This window comes from Aquarana catesbeiana, linkage group LG07 (assembly GCF_042186555.1).
Source record: "Aquarana catesbeiana isolate 2022-GZ linkage group LG07, ASM4218655v1, whole genome shotgun sequence".
NCBI lineage: Eukaryota > Metazoa > Chordata > Amphibia > Anura > Ranidae > Aquarana > Aquarana catesbeiana.
The window spans coordinates 212,232,948-212,258,982 of NC_133330.1; the positions used below are offsets into that span (position 1 = coordinate 212,232,948).

The following is a 26,035-nucleotide window of genomic DNA, read 5'->3' on the forward strand; positions in this document are numbered from 1 at the left end:
GTTTGACTGAGAAATTAATATAACTATTCTAGCCACAGGACCCCATGCTGTCTCCACGTCTAGTCTAGGCCTCCTTGCATTCTACTTAAAATGAGAACCATGTGTTCTTGCCATGGGAGACCTCTCTAGGGGCCCCAGCTTCTGAAATGTACAATCCATTGATACACACATCCCTCAGAGCTACTGTGTAACATGATAATGCTGCTTTTTGTGGAAAAAAAAGGAGAGCTGAGATCATAGTGGAAATATGCTGAGGCATTAAGGGAAAATATATATTTGAAAAAAAAAAATCACCTCTGATGCATTTTCCAGACAATGTCTCTACACTGCTAACTGTAATTTGTGGTTTCAGACTAATGTTAACCATTTCATGATTCATAACCCAATGGTAAACGTTCCTATAAAACACAGCAGGATTTACAGTTCAGAAATACTACTGACTAGATTCCACTTTAGGCAGTGATATAGTTTGCAAATACTGATTATTATATAATTAAATTATTATTTTTTGCAAATAGTGAGTCAGTTTAAGCAATGGCAAAAAATGCAGTAATGCATTGTCAGGGATCAACAGCATGCAGGATGCTAAATTACCTGTAATGGTAGGAATTTTTTTAAGTTTTGGATAGAGTTGGTGAGGGGTAGGTTTTTATTGCTATCTGTTTCCTCACTGGGGAGATTCACCCCTCTACTTTTCCTGGTGACCATTGTCTCTAAGACAGAAAGTAAGTTAGGATCCTAGATTTTAGAGTATTCATGAGAGCAAAACTGGAGGGAAATCTTCCACTGGGGACAAATAGTGGCAACTGTCTAAGATGAGAAATTTATTCACTTTGAGAGTATTGCTTCTCATTTCCTGTTGCATCTCCAAACAGGAAGTGCAGGTAAATCTCCCCAAAAATGCACAAAAAAAAGAAAAAAGAAAACACAAATAGGGGCTTTAAGCCCTTCCTGCTCTAAAACTAAAAGAAAAAGTTGTTTAGCTATACATACACTTTAAAGATGAATTCCAGGCATGGTATATTTTTAATTTGTACCTTAAAAGAGAAGTATGGGAATGATTTTTATTTTTTTTAATCAAACTTACCTAGCTGGATGTAGCACTGGTCCGATGCTGCATCTGTTCCCTGCCGGCTGTAACACTGAGAACTGAGTGATCAAACACCACTGCTCGCTCAGTTCTTACAGCTCCCTGAGCAGAGAGCTGGTGATTGTCAATCACAGGCTCTCTGCTCTGCCCTCCTCCTGCGCTTACTGGAGTACTGGGCTGTGGAGGGGGCGGGAGGGGCCGGGGCCGATCCAGGAATGTGGGCGGATCCAGACCATATGGTCGCAATATTTCCCAAGCCTGGTCTGGCTCTGTGATGTCAGCTGACAGTGCGCTTAAGCCCGCTGTCTGCTAAAAACAGGTCACAGGAGTGCAGAACGAATTGCACTCCTATGATTCACAGGAGAAATACAACCAAATGTGCTATGGCTGTACTTCTCCTTTAAGTAGTTATGCAAAGTGTTCTCTGATTGGATGAGGTGGAGAGTATGAGATTACCGCCACTCTCCTCCTCCTCATTCAATCAGAGCTTGAGTTATTGCCATTGATTTACTAAAGGGGTAGAGATTGTCCACTCAACAAAGTGAATGCTATTTTTACCTTAGCCCATACAATGAATCGTAGAAGGAAATTCATTCAATTATGTGCAAGCAAAAGCTTTGCTTTCCTAATTTCCCTTACACATGATAGTGTTCAGAATGAACATTGCTTTACTTCACTAACTAAGCTTGTCAAAGTGAACATTTTCTATTGCTTTATTAAACTGTTCCCACCAAGTTCTGTGAACAATAGGCTTTGTTCAGTACAGCTAAAAGCGCAAATAGCTGATTATGTGAAAAATAGACTATGACTCCATCTGCTGGCTGGATAGAAGACTGCATGCTATTTGTATGCATAATTATATATATAACAAGATTATATATAAATTAATGTGCAAAACTTTTTGGCAGGTGTAAAAAAAATTATGTAAATTAAGAATGCTTTCAGAAATAGAAGTGTTAATAGCTTATTTTTATCAATTAAAAAAAGTAAATGAACAGAAGAGAAATCCAAATCAAATCAATGTTTGGTGTGACTACCCTTTGTACACACAGTTTTTGAAGGAACTCGGCAGGTAGTTGAGTATTTATGAAAGCATTTTCACTTTACATGTATTTTACATTTTATATTTTTTTAGTCTAACCATAATAAACAGAAAAAAGTAAAAATAGCGGTAGCAAAATGTGCACAGTGCTGTTTGAGTGATGTCCTTAGTATGCAATAATTAGGGATTAATAGTAGGTCCATGTGGAGATGGACACAGTTTTATAGGAAGGGGGTGGACTGAATCCAGCAGCTCCAAAGGAATGTAGGGTATCCATATACTAAAACGATGAGAAAAGGAAGCACTCATGGATCTCGTGCAATAACAATGGTACATTTATTGGCTTATAAAAAAAGGTGCTCTACCCCTAAACATCATTAAATTAATTCTGTGCAAATCAACATATGTGCAATAAAGTGCCAACATAGTTCATGAAAATACACACATAAAGTGCAACAAAATGTTGATGAAAGTGATATGCTCCAATACTGTGCAATATAAATGTCTGTCAAAAGTATTGTGCTCCAATTAAATACAAAATGATTCCCGAAATGCCAACCTTAGTTCCACACAACACCAGCTGCACATACTTTCTACCAGAAACTATGGACCACTACAATCACAGGAGGTCAGTAACTCTTGTATTCAGATCCAGAATGCCTCCGCTTGCCGGGTCAACTCCAATTACAGACCTGACAGGACAAAACTCTCAGCCCGATCTCATGACATGGCACCATAAATAGAGAAGGACACAAAGCAGACCATCTAGTGTGATATTGCAAAACACCACTGAGTTTATTTGTTAAAAGGTACTCACATAACAAGAAATGTATGGGACAATGTGTAAAAAGCTGCCACACTAGGCCAGTGGACAGGATGATGTCACCGCTATCTCCACCCAACACATTTCATCATAACCAACATCGTCAGGGAATTGGAGATTGAGAAATTCCAGTCCTCTGACAATGTCGATTGGCCAGTGTTGTGTTTTTTTGTTTAATAAATTTTTATTAAAGAAAAATATATAGCAAGAATACAAGTAAAACTCAGAATAGAGAGCATTTCCATTTTTACAATAAAGCAGGAAACAGTACTCACATATCACATTGATTATAATAATTCTATAATTGCCTCCAGGGAGATCCATAAAGTCAGCGCACTAGCTGATTGGGCAAAGAATATAAACTATGTGAGCACTATGAACCGAACGTAGTTGAATATAAACATATTGCATTAGTTTATGAAAAAATAAACACTAAAAAAAAGTAGTGGGAGAGAAGTGTAGAAAAGAAGAAAAGAAGGAATAGAAGGAAGAAAAAATGGGAAAGAGTATAAGAGGAAAAATTGGAAGAGAAGGGGTTAAGAGGGAGGGGAAGGAAGGAGGAGGGTTGCCGGCATGCATGGCCATGTATTGAAAAGAGAGGTGCATTAGCGAAATTAAATGCGATGCTAGGTGGCTAAGTGTGAATGATAAGTTTAAGGGGTTTGTGTGATAAGATTTTTATATGTAGAAGTGGTTTGAAATTTTTTCCAAGGATCCCAAATTAGAGAGTGTTTCTGAGAGGTCCCTCTGATATTGTGGGTGATACTCTCCATGAGGTGTACATTGTCAATCATTTGTAGCCAATTTTTTATAGAGGGAATTACTGGTTGACCCCATAAAGTGGGGATTAAGGCCTTAGCAGTATTCAATAGATGAGGAATGATTGAGCGTTTGTACGACCTCATGGGAGTTTTTGTAACATGAAAAAGGATAGCCCACGGGTCATTTGGTATGTGAACATCCGCAATCTGAGCAATCAGATCATGAATGAGGTCCCAATATTGGCGGATAAGAGGACAAAACCACCATATGTGTGCATGAGTAGCTTCGTTCCCACAGTTCCTCCAGCACAATGAGGAACTGGCAGGGAACATTTGGTGCAATCTAACTGGGGTGTAATGCCATCTAGTGAGCAATTTATAGTTAACCTCTGACATTTTTGAGGCTAGTGACGAGGTGTGGGCTAATTGAAGGATCCTATCCTTTTGGTTGTCAGTCAGGAAAAGATCAAAGTCTTCTTCCCATTTAGTCAGGTAAGGTGGGAAGCCGGGGTTTTGAAGGGTGATAAGGGCTTTATAAAATAACGAAATGCTATGTAGAGGAGGGTCTTTTGGATAAAATATAACTTCTATATCGTTTAAATCACTGATGCCCCTAATAGGAGTAGGAAGAGAGCTTAAGAAGTGTTGTATTTGGTGGTATCTCCACTTATCTAGGGACGTGACAGGTTTAGGGGCGAGGAGCGCAGATAGTGGTTTTAGTACATTGCCATTTAGAATATGATGGAGCAAGAGAGGCTCTTCCGGCCTCCATGAGTTAAAGCCCGGATCCAGAAGACCTGGCAAAAAGTATGTATGATTGAGGAGAGGTAAAAGGGGGGAGTCATAAGTCCAAGAAAATTTTTTGTGTAAGGCATCCCATACATCTAAAGAGGATATGGTGAGAGCCGAGGTAGTACGAGTAAGGCTTCTGTGGGAGCGGGGTATCCAGGGAGCCATTGAGAGATCCATGCCACTTAAGGAATACTCAATTTGTACCCATAACTTCGAATTAAGAGCATATTTCCAATCAGCAAGTCTGGCCAAAACAGCCGCTTGGTAATATGCTTTGAAATTGGGAAGTGCCAGACCACCTGAACGTTTGGAACGAAACAATAGCTCTCTGGATATTCTAGGATGTCTGTCCTTCCAGATGAAGCGAGAGATCATGGATTGTAAAATAGTAAAAAAACCCACAGGGACACTCAATGGTAGCATTTGAAAGAGAAAGAGGATGCAAGGTAGAACGTTCATTTTAATTATATTTACTTTCCCTAACCAGGTGTGGGACAGGTTAGACCAATTTCGTAGGTCAGTTCTGATCTTGTTTAACATGGGATTATAATTGTATCAAAAAAGGGATTGGAGATTAGAGGTAAGATAAATACCTAAGTATTTCATACATTTTGGTTCCCATTTAAAGGGAAAGAGAGGTTTGAGAGAGAGAGCCTCGGACTTAGGGATGTTAATGTTTAAAATTTCAGATTTAGATAAGTTTATTTTGAAGTTAGAGATTGAATGAAACGTGGAGAATGCACACATCAGGTTGGGAATCAAAATACGTGGTTGTCGGATGAAAAATAGAACATAATCTGCATAAGCTGCGTATTTATGGGATCTGTTACCTATTTGTATGCCTTTGATATTAGCATTGTTCCTAATTGTAGCTAAGAAGGGTTCTGAGGTAATAGCAAAAAGGAGAGGGGAGAGGGGACATCCTTGTCTGGTTCCATTACGTAGAACAAAGGGGTCACTTAGCGTCCCATTAATTCTAATTTGTGCTGAGGGATCAGAATAGAGGGATGAGATACGATGGAACATTTTGGGTCCCAGGCAAAGTGACGTAGGGTCAGCTTTAGGTACTCCCAGTCCACCCTATCAAAAGCTTTTTCTGCATCAGTGGAAAGGAGTAGGGTGGGCTAGGAGCATCGCTGAACATATTGAATCAAGGAGATTGCTCGAAGGGAATTATCTTTTGCTTCTCTAGTGGGTATGAAGCCTGATTGGTCTGCCGAGATCCATTTAGGTATAAGGGGAAGTAAACGGTTTGCCATTACTTTGGCAAATAATTTAATGTCAACATTTATTAATGATATTGGTCTGTAACTGTTACAAAGGGTAGGGTCTTTATCTGATTTGGGAATAACAGTAATATGAGTTGAGAGTGATTCAGGGCGTAAACCTGAGGAGTGAGAGATAGAGTTTGCATATGCGGAGAGGCGAGGAAGCAGGATGTCACTGAATGTTTTGTAATAAAGAATAGTGAACCCGTCTGGTCCGGGGGCTTTACCAGAAGGTGAAGACTTTAATGCTACCTGAAATTCCTCAACTGAGAAGACTTCCTCTAAGTCTTTAAGGACAGATGTGGGCAATTTAGGAAGGTTAGCTTCTTTCAAGTAGGAAAGCATGCGGTTCCGTCTCTCCTTTTGAGGAAGAGAGGATAGGTCGTTTTTGAGGTTATACAGATCCATATAATACTCTCTGAAGGCTTTAGCAATGTCTGGAGTTGCATGAGCTAATGCACCTGACGTAAGTTTAATTTTGGGAATAAATGATTGCGATTGTTTAGTTTTTAATGATCTGGCTAACAATCTACTAGGTTTGTTCCCCCATTCGTAAAATTTCTGTGACAGACGTTGGAACTTTCGCTTGTTTTCTAAATTAAGGAGGGACTTTAATTCCTCTCGTTTAAGTGTGAGGGATTGAAGGTGTTCAATATGTAAAGAAAGTTTATGTTGCTTGTCAAGAGCCGCTATCTGTTGTAAGACCTGGTCAATTTGTTGACCATGCTCCCTTTTCTTCCGAGCGCCAAGCTCAATGAGTCGGCCTCTAATAGTAGCCTTGTGAGCCTGCCACACAATAGAGGGGGAGGTATCCGAAGGTTTGTTTTCCTTAAAGTACTGCGATAGATGAGAGGCCAACATGGAGACCTCCACTTCATCCGAGAGAAGGGAGTCATTCAGCTTCCAATTGGTGGAGCGTCGAGGTAGGGAAGGCATGGTCAATGTCATTGACACAGGTGCATGGTCTGAAATAGATGCGGTGCCTATGTGAGTAGAGTGTAAGAGGGGGAGATGAAAGTGATCTATGAATATATTGTCTATTCTGGAGTATGATTGATGTGTTGAGGAGAAATGTGAGAAATCCTTCTCATTCGTTTAAAAGAGATATTAGAACGATTTTGTGACGTATCCATAGTGGGGTCTAGTGGCATGTTTATATCTCCCGCTAGGATAGTAAGTCCCTTAGCAAAGTGTGACAATTTAGTCAGTATTTGGGAGAGGAAGGCTGGTTGATTATGGTTCGGGCAATAGATATTTGCAAGAGTGCATTGGGTGTTTCCAATAAATCCCCTAAGAAAAAGAAAGCGACCATGGTCATCCGCAAGCATATCGGATAACCTGAAGGACATGTTTCTGCAAAAACCAATAGCTACCCCCTTGGCCTTATTGGTGTTTGATAGGCTGTAATACCACTGTGGAAAGTTAGGTGATGTTAGTTTAACGGGTGTCGTATGAGTTAAATGCATTTCCTGAAGAAAAGCAATGGAACATGTGGCTTGTTTCAGCTCCCGATAAACTTGGTGTCGTTTAGCAGCAACGTTAAGACCCCTAACATTATAGGATACAATCTTTACCTTAGCCATTTAAAATAGGATGTTGACCTTCAACCTAGCTTGCCATGCATGCCAGCAGGGAGGAGAAAGTGGGGGGAAAGGGGAGAGAAAGAGGGAGTAGAGAGAGAGATGAGGAAGACTAGAGAGAAATAAACATATACAGAAAATATACATGTAAATCAAAGAACTTGTGGGAAACAGAAAAATATCACGCAGAAATCTGCAGTGGTCCCGTTGGGGAGAGAGAGAGCGAAAGGCCATCCCAGTCCCTGAGCAGGGGTGGAATAGGACAACTTCAGGGCCGTTCGCACTCACCTACCCCAGAAGGAAATGGGGGATTAAGCTATAGGATGGAGGTAGTGAGGGGAGAGTGCCCCGACAGCTCACGGCCTGTAGAGAATACCAAATAACTTGCAGCCAACAAGAAAACAATAAGTTCCAGTTAGAAATATGAAAAACCATACAAATAAAACTAGAATCAGTATAAACAATGTACATCCTACAAGAGTTCACGAATGTAGACCAATTTGGAGTATGAAAAAAAAAAAAAAAAAAAAAAAACCCTAAAAATAAGAAGGAAGATCAAACATTGGTCAGCTTAATGGCAAGACCGCTTTGGTCATATGTAGGCAAATAAAAGTAGAAAATCACAGCGGCCATAGTCGGACATTAAAAAACAAACAAAAACAAAAAAACAGAAAATTCAAAAAAAACCCTTGTAGGAGAGAGATTGGTTACATTAATGATAGAGGCGTGGGTGAAAAAGTAACAGTTTCAACCATGTTTTTGTGCGGAACCCGGAAGAGAAGTGCGCCTCTTCTTTGAGGGGGTTTTTTTCCATAGAGAGTCCATGGAGCAGGAGAATTTGGGGACTGGATCCTGCTAGCCTGGAAGTTCCATGGGTGAGAGATGTAGATCCTGCAAAAAAGTTGGAAGTTCCTCAGGAAATCTCAGCGTATGGGAGCGGCCATTTTTTGTGGCTATCAGGCAGGCAGGAAAGCCCCATCTGTATGTGATCCCGTCAGATCGTAGTTGGTCAAGGAGCGGTTTCAGAGCTCTACGATGATCTAAAGTATCCTTAGAGAGGTCCGGATAGATGGTGATGGTAGCCCCGTCAAAATCAATGTTAGGCAGTCCCCGCATCTTTACCATGATGGCATTTTTATCTTCAAAGTAATGCAGGCGACATATAACATCCCTGGGCAAATCTGAGTTAGCATTACGGGGTCGTAGGGCACGATGTACACGGTCAAAGCGTATCGGTGCAGTGACAGGGCTACCCAGGATAGTGTTAAAAATGCCTCTTATAGAAGGTTCGAGATCAGTGTCTCCAGTGGCTTCCGGCAGACCTCTAACCCGTATATTATTTCTACGGTTACGGTTCTCGAGGTCTTCAAGCTTATACAAAGATGCACGGTGAGCAAACGCCAACTGGGTAACAGTGTCCTGCAATTCTTTAATAGCTAAAGCTTGCGTGTCTTGGCGCTGTTCCGTTTCCTCTACTCTGACCAAGATATGCGACATATCAGATCTGACTGCAGTTATTTCTTTTTTAATGGATTTCTCTAAACTGTGAAACATACCTGCAAGTTCTTTTTTAAGACCGTTCATTAGTGAGGACATTTCAGAACCCGCGGGGGATCCAGGATCGTCCATAGGGTCAGAGCAATAGGAGGATGCCGGAGAGCTCTCTCTCACAGATGCGGCGTGGGATGATGGAGAGGCGCTTGTTCTCGAGGTTCTGGCTTGGTCGTCACGTGCGTTGGCTAAGTATTGCTGTATGGATCCAGTAGAGACTGGAATGGGTAGTGATCTCTTGTTTGGACACTTAACTGGGGCAGACCGGATTTTAGGTGTTTTGGCGGGCATAACTGGAGCTATATGGCCGATAGTTGTAAAGAGTACCTCCCCTCACATCTGAGCAATATCACACATTCATCAAGATGTTATTAGCACACAGGGAAATATCCATGTAGGCAGTATGCAGGCAGCATTAAATGTACTCCAGCAATTGCAGAAAGGAGCAAGGAGGGTTAATAGCTCAGCTCTGTAAAGGGGGGGGGATCTTGCTGCAGGATGAAAACTGTAATAGGACTTCAATGAGGTGATCAGTGGAGCAGGTGAGTTAGAGGAGTGTTTGGAGCACGCCAGTGTTGTGTTAAACTAGAGGTGGCACTTCGGTAATCATTTTGGATTCAATTGGAGCACAATACTTTTGACAGACAATTATATTTCACAGTATTGGTGCACAGCACTTTCACAAACATTTTGCTACAATGTATATGTGTATTTTCATGAACTATTTTAGCACTGTACTGCACATATGTTGATTTGCACAGAATGTATTAAATGATGTTTACAGTGATGTTTGCAGTTTAGAGTTTACACACTTTTTTAATATGTTTTCGGTTTAGTATTCAGATGATAGAGTGCTGCTTTCCTGCACAGTACTTGCACACTTGCACTCAGTGCAAAGTTTTTTCTTGTTTTTATTACATTTATTAGTTTAAAAACAAATGACGAATAACTCAAAATGCATCACCTGGTCCTCCATCACGAAACAGCTGGAAGCCCCTTTTTCCTAGAGGTGACATCAAGGGACACAGATTGCCGCTCCTTTATAGATCCTTGGCATGGGTACTATCAGAATAATTGACAGCTGCTAAAAAAATGTACTGTCACTGGCCATGACATGTTGACTAAAACTGACTGCCTTCTTCTGACCTGAGACTTGCAGGTCCTTGGTAGTTATCAGTTTGTTTTTAAACCATTGAATGATCCATTTTTATTGCACATGATCTGTGAGATCTTTTTCACAATAAAACTTCCATGCTGTCATGAAAATTAAAGCTTCCATAGAAGAAGAGTGTATATACTTACATCAGGACACAGTAGCGTGGTGGTAGTCAGCAAAAAGGCATCAATGAGCAATGCTGGGCACACAAGACGTCAACACTTACAGAAGTGTCAGTTTCCCAGCAGACTACAGGAGAAGATCCCTCATCAGTCGAACGATGTTTGCTGGAGGTAGCACCACTTGGGGTGAATATTTACAGGAATATACTTTTAGCAATTTAAATTTTTGAGACAGGGCCACTTTAAAGTCCTTTACTAATTTAACACTATTAAGTGACTATTACATTTTTGGGTGTAATAAATATATTTTACGGTTGTGATACTATCATTTTTTGATTGCACTAATTATATATCACAATGCAGCAAAAGTCATAAGTTCAGAAAAGTTATGCACCAAAACTACTGATGCCGAAATACCTCTGCCAAAAACTAATATGGCAATTTTTAGAAGCCATAAGCGAAAGTCCCAAAGCTTAATCCTGAGCCAGAATTCTGGCTTCTATTTGTATCAGTGATTTTATTTTGGTAGCTGCCAGCTTGTGTAGATCAACATGTTACTCCACAATTCTCTTGGCTCCTCAATCTGTGCTAGGTAGTGATATATGTTTCAGACTGCAGACAAAACAGAAATGCCAACTGTCATTTTCTTCTCTTTTGGTATCAGAAAAACCTTTGCTCAACCATATGTTCAGAATTAGTTTTAGACAAACAAGCTGAGCACTAGGAACTGGACACTGGGATTTTCATGTTCCCTTTAGCCATGGATTATGTAGTTATTCTATTTGATATCAGCATGTTCTGTACACATTAAAATGAATATTAAAGTTAAAGTGATACTGTCAGGTCAGAGCCAAATTTAACTTCAGAAACGATATAGCTGCTAGTATATGCATAAGCAGCAGGATACAGTAACCTAAGGCAAGTGGGCAGAAATAAAATTTCATTATTATTACAGTTATCTTAAATGTGATTGGGTGTATTTAAATTCAGGCCTTTAAATTTGTTTTTTGGCCTTTACACTGCCTTAGGCTCCATGCATACTAGCATTTTTTATAAGCTCCAAAAATGCTAGAAAAAAGCACTAGTAGTGTTTTAGTAGCATTTTATTAGTGTTTTTACAGTAGCGTTTTTACAGTAGAAAAAAAAAAGCTGTTAGGAGCATTTTAATGGCATTTAGGAGCGTTTACCGTTTTTTTTTTTTTCTGCCGGGAAAACGCTCCCAAAAATACTACAAAAACATTTTTTTTATCTTCACTGACTTATATTTAAAGGTGCAGGCTTCTCAGTTATCATCCCAATCCTGGCTCCTTTTCAGCATGATTCATCAGTAACCCACTAGGTACTAAAAGCAAGTTCAGGATGAAACTGGAACTCTGGAGTCGCCGCCTTTAAAATCCATCAAACATTGCTCCAATACTTGGATTATCACAGGTTGTCTTTCGCAAATAAATGCCTTCATGTTAGTATAACAGGAGTTTGGTTAGGTAGACAGATAACCCCAATTATGGAATTCCACGAGTACAAATATAATGACACAAAGTAGATCCCACAACTTTCAGGTTTTTTTGTTGTATATAGACACTGAAAAGTGGTCTGTGTAGTAGCACCCTTGTTAGATTTGATCAAACACCAAAATTCCAAGCATATAGAAGTTCTGTTCTTAAACCAAGCGAAATGCAGGTAACACTAGGGTCACTCAATGCAATGGCAGTACATACTGTGTTTTACATTATAGCAGAAATACATCAGCAATCTCAGACATTCAGTCTTATTTACAATAAAATACATGACAATTACATCAGATTTGTCCGATGTATAGACACACTAATGATATTTACAAATATTACAGCCCCATCTGGCCATTTACACTAAAATCAAGGAATGCCCATATGTCTATAGGCCTTCTTAACAACATCTGGATAAGTCTTTTCAAGTGGGGAGATGGTCAGTAAAGCATGGCCAAGTCAAGATTTTCACAGTGGCTATTATCTCATGCCACCTCAAGATAAGGCAGCACTATGGGTGTCAGCAGAGTGTTTCCCCTTGCCTATCTATAATAACAAGTATAGATATTTCCCTGAACACGCATTCTATACAGTGCTCATTGGAACACAAAATGACTGCTGAATGCATACAATGCACATTCTTATTTCCTGCATCCAGCTAATCCCACTGCCATACCCTTGGTACACCACTGGTGAGGGGGGATTTAATTATCTTCCAAAGTAAGGGGCTCTAAAAAAAATCTGTTTGCTCCAAACACAAATGAGTCACTTTTTTATAGTAATAAATCAGTTTGATACATCTTTTAATTCACCCATTTTAGGGTACCACTCAGGGTATCTATCTGCCTGAACAATGTGTAAGATTGTTATCCCACCTAAGGGTGCCTGAGCAGTACTTGTATTACATGGCAGAGGCAATGGCACAGAATCACTGACACCAATGATCTTTAAAGCTATTTATAAGGGGGCATACCACTTCTGACTATCAATGCGAAGGAACATTCTTTCCACTGAGCATCAATGTAAAGGGCATTCTTCACAGTGAGTGCCAATGTAAGAGGCATTCTCTCCACTGGCCACCAACGTTAGGGACCTTCTTTGCACTGACCACCAGTGTAAGGCCTACTCTTCACACTGATCACCAATGTAAGGGGCATTCTTCCACTGACCACCAATGTTAAGGGCATTCTTCCCAATGGCCACCAAATTAGGGGCATTCTTTCTACCAGTCACCAATGTAAGGAGTATTCTTTGCACTGACCATCAGTTTAAGGGGTTCCTTGTTTCAACTGACCACCACTTTAAGTGGCATTCTTACTTTTCACTAGCCAACAATGTAAGGGGCATTTTTAATAATGACCACAAATGTAGGGAGAATGCCTCCCAACCAATAATATAGTGGGGACATTTCATCTACATCTAATTAAGAATGCAAGATCATCCTCTCCCCACTGACATTTAATGTAGGGGGGCCCTTTTCCCACTGACCACCAATATTGTGTCTAATTCTAACTGAAACAGACAGTAATACCCTCTGACAGTGCTTCTAACAATTTCCCCACTCTATTCAATGTATAATGTCCAAAATGTATAATGTTTAAGCAGTCTGAATAATAGGTATGAATAATTAAAGAACCCCTACCTAATACCTTTGCTTATCTAATTTGCTGATCGTGCAGACATTTTGGTAATTAATTTCAATGCATTCTGTATTAACCCCAATTTTTTCATTCTGTACGCAAATGAATCAAATGGTTAATAATTTAAATTATAGCGACTAATGTATGTTTTCTCATATCTTGCATTATATCAGTGAAACCATTTGATTTTTAGTTTGTATTAGTTTTCTTTTTTCATTTATATTGTAAAACTAAAGCTACATAAGTCTTTCCAGCCAACAGATGTGGAAGCTCTGCTGTATCCCTGAATGATTTGGTCTATGAAGGGTTTCAGCACAGCTTTATATCATGCTTAAATTGCTTATCCATAAACCCAGTTCTGAAGTCAGTAGGTTTATCTCTAAAGAAAGGCAATGATTACCTCACTGTATTGCTGAAAACTACTAATTAGGTCTGCCGACTCTGGAATTTGTTAAAGTTGAAGTGAACCTAAAAATATACCTTATATATTTTTGTTATCATATGTTATATAGTACAGGCTTTTTCTGTAAGCTTCCATATTTATAGGAAGCATTGTCAAGTTTCCAAAGTCAGTACATTCATATTTAATACTTTTCGGCAAGTGCTATATGGTACTCAGTTTTAAATATTTGCATTCAAATTAATAATATTTAAAATTTAAAAGCAGACTGTAAAGACTGAAAAGATCTGGGTTTTTGTATTTGTGAGTTATGTAATTATTTAAGTCTCACAATTATGCTTTATTTCTTATAAGCGTTAGCATAACGATTCACCCAGCATTTTGGAATACAACAGAAGACACCACCAAATTGGTGCCACTTTGTGTGTACTACAGTGTATAGTGGAGTGTTTGTCTGTAACCAATCACATTCCATAAATACAAAGAAATACTTTTGAATGGGTGATGTGAACAACAGCCTCATTTGTCCTTTGCTGTAACTTTATTAGGTAGGACCTTCTGTAAAAAAGAGTACATTAGAGAGAGAGCTTTTTATCCATGCAGATAATGAAATGCCTGCACTTTATGACCTGTTGTAGAAAAAAAGACAGTTGGAATGTGGTTTGTTGTTTTAGGCATCTGCTCCATTTTTTATGCTTAGTTTTTTCTTTTTTTAATTAAAGTGTATGTATAGCCAAAACATTTTACTTTTAGCGTTGTATAGAGTGGGGAAGGGTTAAGACCCTTGAAAATGTGTTTGTGTTCCATTGGCAAGATTTCCTTATTTGCCCTGTCCCATAGGCAAAACAGGAACTGAGTGAATATCTCTAAAAAGTGAGGATAAATCCCCTCTTAGACAATAGTCACTTTAACAGGTGTTCTAACTAGAAGATTTAGTCTCGCCTCCTGTTCTGTTGTCAGTAGGGATGGGCTGAACACCCCCCTGTTCGGTTCGCAGCAGAACATGCGAACAGGCAAAAAATTTGTTCGAACACACGAACACCATTAAAGTCTATGGGGCATGAACGTGAAAAATCAAAAGTGCTAATTTTAAGGGTTAATATGCAAGTGATTGTCATAAAAAATGTTTGGGGACCTGGGCCCTGCCCCAGGGGACATGTATCAATGCAAAAAAAAGTTTTAAAAACGGATGTATTTTCGGGAGCAGTGATTTTAATAATGCTTAAAGTGAAACAATAAAAGTGAAATATTCCTTTAAATTTCATTCCTGGGGGGTGTCTATAGTATGCCTATAAAGTGGCGCATGTTTCCCGAGTTTTCAACAGTCCAAGAGCAAAATGACATTTCTAATGGAAAAAAAATTAATTTAAAAGTACTAGCGGTAGCGCCGGCAGCTATAATGAATTGTCGGGTCTCTGCAATACTCATAAAAGTCATTGAAAAAAACGGCCTGGGGTTCCCCCACAGTGCATTACCAGGTCCTTTGGGTCAGGTATGAATATTAAGGGGAACCCTGAACCAAATTTTTTTTTTAAAAATGCGTGGGGGTCCCCCCAAATTCCATTCCAGGCCCTTCAGGTCTGGTATGAATATTAAGGGGAACCCCGTGCCAAAATGAAAAAAAAAATGGCGTGGGGGTCCCCCTAAAAATCCATACCAGACCCTTATCCGAGCACACAACCTGGCAGGCTGCAGGAAAAGAGGGGGGATGATGAGAGAGCGCCCCCCTTCCTGAACCGTACCAGGCCATATGCCCTCAACATGGGGAGGATGTCCCCATGTTGATGGGGACAAGGGCCTCATCCCCACAACCCTTGCCCGGTGGTTGGGGGTATGCAGGCGGGGGGCTTATTGGAATCTGGAAGCCCCCTTTAACAAGGGGACCCCCAGATCCCGCCCCCCTGTGTTAAATGGTAATGGGGTACAAATGTACCCCTACCATTTCCCAAAAAATTGTCAAAAATGTTCAAAACGACAAGAGATGGTGTTTGACAATTCCTTTATTAATGTCTTCTTCTTTCCCCGCTTCTTCTTCCATCTCCTTCTGGTCTTCATTTGGTTTTCTTCCTCCATCTTGTTCTCCCCCGCTTTTTCCTCTTCTTTCTCCGATCCTCTGCTTCTTCCTTCGTTCTTCTTGTCTGCATCTTCCACCAGCTTCTTCTTTGACGCTTCGTTCTTCGGATGATTTGCATCCATGGGAGGTTCCCGCTGTGTGACGCTTCTGTTCTTCTGACAGTTCCGTATGGCTTTCTCCATGATGTCAGAGGGCGGGTGACCCCGCCCCCTCTGACACCATGGGGAAAACCATAGGGAAGTCCCCGTGAAGTCCCTGTGCATCAGAGAGGGGCGGGGTCGCTGGTTGTTAACTCTCAGTTATATAAGAACCTTCAGAAGAACAGAAGCGTCACACAGCAGGAACCTCCCATGGATGCGGATTGTCCGAAGAACGAAGAAGAAGGGCAAGACTGATTACCAAGCATCAACAAGAAAAAGAATCGGGGTAAAGGTAGCAAGAAATCAAGGTCTTCAGTGGGACAAGTCCCGAAGATCTCTGATCATGAGACATAAAATCATAAAATGCCCTAACCCCAACTAGATGTGGACAGACTCTCTGGCTAATACCATAACCTGACTATCACTACACTCCTACTTTACAGGCATACTATAGACACCCCCCAGGTATGAAATTTAAAGGAATATTTCACTTTTATTGTTTCACTTTAAGCATTATTAAAATCACTGTTACTGAAAAAAGGGCCATTTTTAAAACTTTTTTTTGCATTGATACATGTCCCCTGGGGCAGGACCCAGGTCCCTAAACACTTTTTATGGCAATAGCTTGCATATTAACCTTTAAAATTAGCACTTTTGATTTCTCCCATAGACTTTTAAAGGGTGTTCCGCGGCTTTCGAATTTGCCACGAACACCCCAACGTGTTCGTTATTCGGCGCACGGGCGAACAGCCAATGTTTGAGTGGAACTCATGTTCGACTCAAGCAGACAACCCATCCCTAGTTGTCAGCTGCAAAATTTAAAACTTTCTTTCATTTTCTGTCTTGTTGACAATAGGCACCAGAACAAGCAGAGAGGTTTAATCTATCTGGTGGAGACACAAACAGCAATAAAAACTAAAAAAAAAAGTTTGGGGTGTACATACACTTTAAGGGCAATTCTTTGTGATTGCCACTTTTCAACTCTGCTCTGAGCTCATAAACGCCTGCTGACTAACACTGCCTTGCTTAATACATATTCCTTTTGCAATATAGTATGCACCTGAAGAGCTAATCGAGTATGACTATGAGTATGGGGGAGCTGATTACAAGGAGCCTGATTATGTAACAGAGGCACCCTCATTAACTGAAGAACTTGTAGCTCAGACTGAGGTATAGTAAATATGTGTTGTGTGCACTATATGTGTCACGTATGTCTCGTCATCTGCTCACGTGTAATCTCAGTCCCTTCTTTCTACATCACCTTTGACCGCACCTTCCTGGAAGTTGGATGACAAAATAGCAGGCAGTATCGGCAAATAATTGAGGTGGCAATAAAGTGTCAAAGAATTACATGATTAAGCAAATCTATTATAATTGTACTGAGATATTTTTTTCTTCTTAGTAACTTTTAAAACCAGATGCAGAATTGTCAGATTTCTTTATTGTGCAAATTTCTTTCTTGCTGTGGAAAATGGAATGATTTTGGTTCTAAATACAGCAGACACGTTCCTTAAATTTGAGATATCTCAGTATCTTATTTTAGATTTCATTTACATATGAACCAAGTTGTTTGGTCTTATAAAGTTTGTATTTACTGTGCAGTGCTATTCAAAGAGCAATAGTCCTTAGACTAGCTTTCAGCTTTCTATAATCCTTAAAACGTAAATTGTTTATTAAAGAGCAACTCCAAGTCCTAGAGATATCAATATGAGTGTGAAGTACACTTACCCCCATTTCCCTAATACAGGCATCTTCAGGCCTTAGGGTTTGGATTCTGACATGCTTGTGTCCTCAATGCACTACTCAATACTGACAACTAATGTTGGCTGTCTGCTGCAGGGCAGGGTGCTGAGTAGGATTGTTTTAGCACCTTTAGACCTTCAGGTCTCTGCTTGGGATGAAGAGAGCTAAGTGCAGGATTTTTAATTGAAGACCTAGTTTTGTTTTTTGTTTTTTTTTATCAATGAGCCTTATGTGAGATCCATTCCAGAGTAGTATATTGTTAAAGGGTGAAGGTGATTGGTGATGCAGGCTGCGAACAGTTTTCCATCAAATCCTTGGTAAATAAGGCAAACTGAAGAGCTGTCATATACAGAAACCTACAGCTAATGAAAATAAATCAGCTTCCATCTGCTTTAAAGAGAACCAGTTACAATTGATCACTGACCAATACCTCCAAGAGCTGGATACTGGCAAAGAAAGGAATGGGGAAAGACAGTCCAAAGCAATCTGATTTCTCATTGTTATGGGTTAGTGACTGCTACTACTCTTTGAACTTTTTTTTATTACTTATTTATTGGATTTAAAATGCTTAAACATTTAATAGCAAAATGGTTCCCATTTGGGTACAGAAGAAATCAGAGGACCATGGTTACAAAACCATAAGTAAAAAAGCTTCTCATATACTGTTAGGGGTTCTTGATCTGAATACTAATTGGACAGTGGACACAATTAAAATAAAACGCTGCTCCTAGAATAGCACTGAATAGTGAATAATACATGAAAAGGGGCCTGCCTGTAAAATTCCTCCTCACTTCCATTTCCTAATTCCTTCATTCATTGTTTCCATTCGGTCTTTCACCACATTTTTTCAGAAGAAGAAAGCCAATTCCAAAATGAAGAAGAAGCCAGTACCCCCTAAATCAAAGGACAAACCCCAAAAGGTCACGCCCAAAAACTCATTTGCAGCTAAGAAGAAGAAGGGCAAGACCGATTACCAAGCATCAACAAGAAAAAGAATAGGGGTAAAGGTAGCAAGAAATCAAGATCTTCAGTGGGACAAGTCCCGAAGATCTCTGATCATGAGACATAAAATCATAAAATGCCCTAACCCCAACTAGATGTGGACAGAATCTCTGGCTAATACCATAACCTGACTATCACTACACTCCTACTTTGTTCCAATACATTATTAATAACATTCCAAAAAAAGTTACCAAACAACAATATTATTTTTGTTCCTCAGGCCAATGTAGTTGACTACATTCCAGAACAATATGGTGAAGTAGAGTATGGTTACCAGACAGATACACCTTCTCTTACTACTGGACCCAATGAGGTAAAATAAAGCATAAAAGTACTTTGCATATTACCAGATTTTTTTATAGAGGCAAGAAGGCTTGGGTGTTGTATAATTTATGTTCATGTTCATTATTCCATATTCCCTATACTTCACAAAAGAAAAGAAACATAATTTTGAGTGGCATATATTCTGATCACTTGGTGTAAATAAAAAGTACCCTTCACTTAAAATCAACATCTATATATGCTGCAATATGCTGTGACGGCTAAAAAACACAACTTTGAAACAGCAGTTTAATGTGTACCCAATATTATTTTACTGGTGAAGCAGCCATTTTCTGAACTAATATCTATACTGCCTATTATATATATATTGATTCAAATGCAAAGGGATTGCTTACTGGATTTAATAAAAAGGTACATTTTAAACATCTGCTGCTTTATTTACTTGCTTTTGCTTGCTTATCCTAAAACATGTCAAACTCTTGAGAGAACATAACCATTTGTTCTGCAGGACAGAAAAATGATGGTACTCTTTACATCGCAATGTTAACAATATGAATACAGTGTTAAAAATATGAATTCTAAACTTGTGCAGCTACTGAAATTATTAAGATAATTAGTTGATTGAAATGATAATGTTCTTTCAAGGACAAGCATTGTAAATAAATTGGTTTATTAAAGTTTATCAGCTTTAATAAACTTTTAAAAATGTAAGCAAGTTTGACTAGTTATTTTACATAAGAAAAAAGTATTTTTTTAATAGTTTTAGAAATTTAATTTCTAATACAAAAATTTGCTTTCAAATGATCTGCTTTAATGCTGCAATGCCGGGTGTTGGTAACTTGTGGCTGTCTGTCAACTGTTATACAACTTTCAGCATGTGCACTTGAAAAGACATTTGCTGGGAATCCTGGGAGTTGTATAACTACAATTGACAAGTCATAAGCTTCTAACTCCTATCTTGCTTTTGAACTGTAAGTACTGATATTTTCTACGGGCAAGCTGATATAATAGCAAATGAATTATTGTTATTTCTGAGCAGCTGGTAAGCTGAATAGTAGTTACACCTTGCTTACTTACTCAGGCTGGTTAACCTGTGTTAAAAGTTATACCTGAAAAAGAAGTATTTGCAATAAAAACTTCTAAATTTGTCAGCCCCGGCAGGATTTACCCCCTTAATGAACAGGCCATTTTTAACTGACAATTGCCGCGGTCGTGCGATGCTGTACCCAAACAAACGTGATTTCCATTTTTCCCCACAAATAGAGGTTTTTTTTTGGTGGTATTTGATCACCTCTGCGGTTGTTATTTTTTGCTCTATAAACAAAAAAAGAGTGACAGTTTTGAAAAAAAAAAAACAATATTTTTACTTTCTGCTATAATACTGTACATATCCAAAAAAATTAAAAAATAACTAATTTATTCATCAGTTTAGGCCAATATGTATTCTTCTACATATTCTTGGTAAAAAAAATTGCAATAAGCGTATATTGATTGGTTTGCGCAAAAGTTATAGCGTCTAAAAATGATGGGATAGATTTATGGACTTTTATTTATTTTTTATTGTGTTTACTGGTAATGGCGGCGATCTGCGACAATCTGACCCCAAGTGACACTTTTTGGGGGCCAGTGACATTATTACATTGATCAGTGCTAAGAAATGCACTAATCAATTTATAAATGACACTGGCAGGGAAGGGATTAACACTAGGGGGCGATCAAGGGGTTAACTGTGTTCCCTGGGTGTGTTCTAACTGTGTGGGAGATGGGCTTACTGGGACAACACAGAGATCGCTGTTCCTGATCACTAGGAACAGCAGATCTCAGTATTGTTCCCTGTCAGAACGGGGATCCGCCTTGTTTACATAGGCAGATCCCCATTCTGCCTCTCTGTACCAGGATCGTGGGTGGCCAGCAGACATCGAGTCCGCCGGACCTGTGGGCGTGCTCCCGCAGTAGGCGGGTACAGGTACGTCGGTTTGCGCAGTATATGTGTGGTGGGCTGTCTGGAAGTGCTTAAATTATTATAAATGAATGCTAATAAGTAAAATAACTTCAATGAGCTCATAATTCTTAGTATTTGCTATTCATAATGGAAAATGGAAATCACCAAACAATTTTAACATTATATTTTAATAACGTGGTATAGCATTAAAAGGTTTTAAATGTAATAGTTACAAAAGGTGTTGCATTTTTGATTGACACGGATAAATTTAGATGGAACGTAAAATCAGATATTTGCAGATGCTTTAACTGCTCATATATGCATAATATATAATTACATTCTGCTTTCATCTTTTTATTACCAAAAAAGAATTTTGCAAATAAAAAGTAAATGCTAGTACTCTAGAGGTACAGGTATTATCTTTAAAGCACCAGTACTACTTCATACATTTAAACATTTGTTTATTTATATACAGTTTTTATTTATTTACCATTTTAAATTTAAATTTGACTTCAGAGTTTGCACTTTAGTTTTGTGGTTGTACTGCTGCTTTATAACAAAATTATTTACAGTTCTATCTTTAAATTGATTTAGAGAACTTGCTTTACATTACCCCTAAATCACATTAAAAGATACAGAGCAATTACAGCTTTATTTTTATGGCATCTAAGTTTGCTTCATGGCTTAAATGCATCTAACAGCTTTGACTAACCTTAACCCGTATGTTCCTCCCACTTGTTACATTGGTGCTGCTAGAAAACCCCTGTGGATGAGACACTGGTGGAGGAGTCCATTGTGGATGAGTCCTTTGTGGATGAGCCTTTTCTGGAGGAGTACGTAACTGGCGAGGATTATGACTCAGAGAAAAAGCTGGTTGAGGAAACAGACTATGGGGTGAAAGCTGTAGAACCTACACCGACTCAGCCGGTGGTGGGAGGAGATTTAGGAAAAGATGATTTATATGATTATACAGACTATGAAGACAAAGAAACAAACCCTACTGCAGAGGAGTTTGGACCTGGGGTTGCTGCCGAAACTGATGTTTCAGAGACCACCGTAAGTTATCAATGAAATGGGTATTTAATAAAAAACAGGAAAGTGTTGGACATTATTGAGCTGGAATCCATTTCTCATTACCTCCCTGATTGTTAAATTTTCTTAAATTTATACTTACATACTGTATGTCTCAGCTCTTGGGCACTGTGACTAAATCTTTGGTCTCTGCCTACTGTATTCTCTTATTAAACCAAGCAGCCTTTTGCTAGTTCTCTTCAATGCTGCTTTTAGAAAAAAGAGGGATTCATGAAGTCAATCTATTCTCAGGAAAGCCCTTTTTTTAATGTTGATATTTTCAGGTGTGTTCTGTTGACCATAGACTGAAATACTTTAGTTGCTTACTAAGCAAGCACTTGTTTTGTCTTTACTGTATTGTGTGACAATCTGATAAACAGCCCGCTGTTACATATTTTTGCCTATTGGCAAGGGTCTCTTTTCTATGGTCAGCATCACACTTTGTAAATACCTCCAGTAAAAGCAGCATTTTGAAATAAAATGAATGAATGAATGAATGAAGGATTTGTAGAGCGCTGCAAATGCGAACTAATTCGCCTCAAGGCGCTAGAATGCGTTCTCTGTTGCCAGCTTCTTAGAAAAGAAAGGTCTTTAGTAATGGATAATGGATACCTACTGGATGCTAAATGATCCACCTTCAGCATTCTTGTGTTTTCTGAACAGATTATAGTAATTGAAAAAATAGTGATGTTATTGCAAACTTTTTAGCCGTCAGTCCATAAAGTAAAAGAATGTTACTTCTGCTCCACCAGTTATTAAAAGGGTTAATATACCAAATGATAACTCAGTCCCATAAACTGTAGGTGTGGAATATATACAGGTCAAGGCTACTTGCATAATGCCACACAAGTGGACTGTCATTATTTTCTATTTCACCAGTTTTTTTGAAAGTCACCAGATTTTTTAAAAAATCAATCAACGATCCAAGAAACTGTGGAAGAAAAATTGTTTCACCTATACATACAATCAGAAAACAAAAATGTGTAATGGATGAACAAGAAAAGTCCACTGTATCTTTGTTTAATTCAGAAATTAATGCTTGCTGATAACTTTAAAATATATCTATCTGATCAGGTTCTATTAAATAACACATACATATTATGGACAATAAAACTTAAGCAAACTTACAGTTAAAGGCCCCAGACTGTGGTACAATTAGAAATGGCCTTATGTTATTATTATATAAAGGTGAGCACCTCTGCCAAAATTGCTACAAATAATGTAGAAGAATAATGTTGTAGGAGAAATGCTAGTTGCCTGGCTGATAGACTGACCCACCATCTTTCGTATTTTTTGAATTATTGCCCTGAAACAAGCATGCAGATTAGAAGTGCTTATCTGCACACATATAATAGGACTCTAGTTTTTTGACTCAGATAGTATTGAAACAAAAGGGTCAGCAAGATAGCCAGATGGGTAGCATTTTTAGAAGGACTGTTCATCTTCCATTATTCTTTAATTACAGCTGTGCTCTAAATGCGGTTGAGGACCTGTTCTGTAGATGATATCTACTATTTCAGTTTTTTGGGGGCAGATATTGTGTTCAATGCATCCTGTAACAAGGTTTTATACAATGATGTGAACGGGATAAAAATGTTGCAAATAAACTTCCATCTTTTTAAGTGTGAAAAGAAAACTGTATTTGTTAAATGCACAACATTTTTTACACTATGGAGTTGCCTATTAAAACCATTAGCTGCATCATTTTTGGTAGTTACAGAAATTTCCATCTAAAAAAATGGAATAACTTTGTATGAAATGTCTCTAGTTTGAAATGTTGAATGTATAGATTATTAGCTGAGTAATTTCCTGCAGCATTTGCTATTTAAAGTATGTTAAAATTATATTTGCTGATATTTTAGGTAAATAACTATGGAGGATATGGTGAAAAAGGCCAGAAAGGAGAACCAGCTGTTATTGAACCAGTAAGTAATTTGTAATTCCTTCAGGTGAATATCTGTGTATTTAAAACTAGGTTCTTGACTTTAAATTTATTTTCCAAATTTTAGAAGCCTGTTAATACACCAGTAAGGGCAGTTTGTATAACAAGATAACAACCTAATATGAGGCTACAGTATAACTTTGTTAAAGCTGAACTCAAGTCAATAAGCTAGTACACAGCTTGAATAAATATATAGGAGTGATTTTCACTGCCAAAGTATTTGTATTTCTCGCCATGTATTCTACAGTTTACTAAGCTCTGTCAGATAGAGCAGCCAGGCTAGTGGTCTGATTTTTTTCTACTGCAGTTAAGCAACACAGCTGTCACCTCCCTGCCCCAATCTATGACTGGACAGAGAAAGAGCAGCAACAGACTGACAAAGTAATCCTTTTGCACTTCCTTTTGTCAGCATAGTTCTTGTCAGTACTTTCTTGTGTAACAGAGCTGTATCAGCTCTTAGTAACGCTCTCTCCTCTCCCAGTCTGGCTGCTTTTTTACAGGGGGTTTCAAGAAACTGGATTCAAAGGCAAAGTGAAGTATTTACACTGTATTTACAAAGCTGTATTTAATGGTGCCTGAAGTTTATTTTTAAAGTGGTTGTAAACCCTGTACTACCACTTTTGTCTACAGGTATGCCTATAATAAGGCTTACCAGTAGGTACTGTGAATATCTCCTAAACTTGCACCGTTTAGGAGATATTCACTGTATCCGCATATGCCAATGTCATCGGCACATGCACACTGAAGAAACTGCTCACTCATGCCTCTTCTTCAGTAGCTGTGCCGTGACTGGCAGCTCCCACATGCATGCGCAGGAGTGATGTCATTGCGGCTCCGGCCAATCACAGAGGCGGAGCCCTTGAACCCAGAAATAACTCCGGGAGATATGTTGCCGATCACAGTGGTGTTCGGGGACTGCTGTAACAGCTTTGATCTAAAGTAAGTATTTCATAATGCGCTAGTATGTGATGTATACTAGTTCATTATGCCTTTGCCTTGCAGGTTGTTTTTTTTTGTTGTTGTTTTTTGAGAGAGTTTACAACCACTTTAAAAGTAGTATGCTGCATAGGGGTCTAACAAAAAATATTGACTATTAAATTTTAACTTTGATCTGCTCCCAACCTTTGAGTCTCCCTATTGGTCAGGCAGGTCTTCTGTCACATTCAAGAGTCAATAGAGAAACTAGGGAGGCAAGAGAAGGTAGGCCAAGTTTAGTTTTAAAGGGAGATTAGGATTTTAATTTGCATCATTTCTTTAACATGTAGTTTTCACTATATGCTTAATTTGAATTGCCCAGGTTATTAATGTTGGGCCCCAGTTTGCTTACTTAAATCCATGTCCCATTTATACATGGGAAATTCTATCTGGTTAGGTTTTGGGAATGTTAGCAATTGCAATTAGTGTTAGCAATTGAGATTTTACCCCCCTTCATGACGTTTTTCTATTTGGCACGGCGCTACTTTAACTGGAGATTGCAATGTTGTACCCAAACCAAGTTTATATAATTTTTTCACACAAATAGAGCTTTCTTTTGGTGGTATTTGATCACCACTGGATTTTTATTTTTTTGCAATATAATCAAAAAAAGACCAAAAAGTTAGAAAAAAAAACATTTTTTTTACTTTCTGCTATAAAAAAAGTGAATTTTGATTTGCATGAAAGTTACAGTGCCTACAAACTATGGTATATATATACTTGAATTATAATTTAAAAAAAAAAATGTTTAAACTACTAATGGTGGCAATCAATGACTTATAATGGGACTGGGATAGTGCGAGCAATCTGACACTAACTGCCACTGGGGGGGGGAACTGACTAACTGCCACTGACATCACTAGTGCCATTAATACAGTGATGTGTGCTAAAAATATACAGTCATTTTACTAATGACACTGACTGGGAAGGGGTTAACATCTAGGGCAATCAAGGCATTAATTATGTGACTATGTGTAATGTGTAATGTGTGTAAAATGTGCTGCTTTTTACTAAAAATCTCCTAGTTTCTCATCCCTGCTTTGCTTGGAGAAACTGTACAGAGCTCTGTGTTGAATGTACACAGCAGATCAGCAGGTCCTGGCCATGAATCATTGGCCAGGACTTGCTGACAGG

General features: G+C 38.7%; 1 protein-coding gene across 5 annotated transcripts in view; it reads left to right on the forward strand.

The window, feature by feature from the left end:
• Positions 1-26,035, forward strand: part of COL11A1 (collagen type XI alpha 1 chain) — a 329,239-nt gene that overhangs the window by 102,792 nt on the left and 200,412 nt on the right. Inside the window, exons 6-10 of one of the 5 annotated variants that reach the window (XM_073593016.1) lie at positions 16,998-17,114; positions 18,539-18,688; positions 18,910-19,002; positions 21,670-21,969; positions 23,847-23,909. In XM_073593016.1, coding sequence (XP_073449117.1) covers positions 16,998-17,114; positions 18,539-18,688; positions 18,910-19,002; positions 21,670-21,969; positions 23,847-23,909 — 723 coding nt within the window. The remainder of the gene's footprint in view (positions 1-16,997; positions 17,115-18,538; positions 18,689-18,909; positions 19,003-21,669; positions 21,970-23,846; positions 23,910-26,035) is intronic. The other 4 variants (XM_073593013.1, XM_073593012.1, XM_073593015.1 and 1 more) reach the window with 4 other exon arrangements.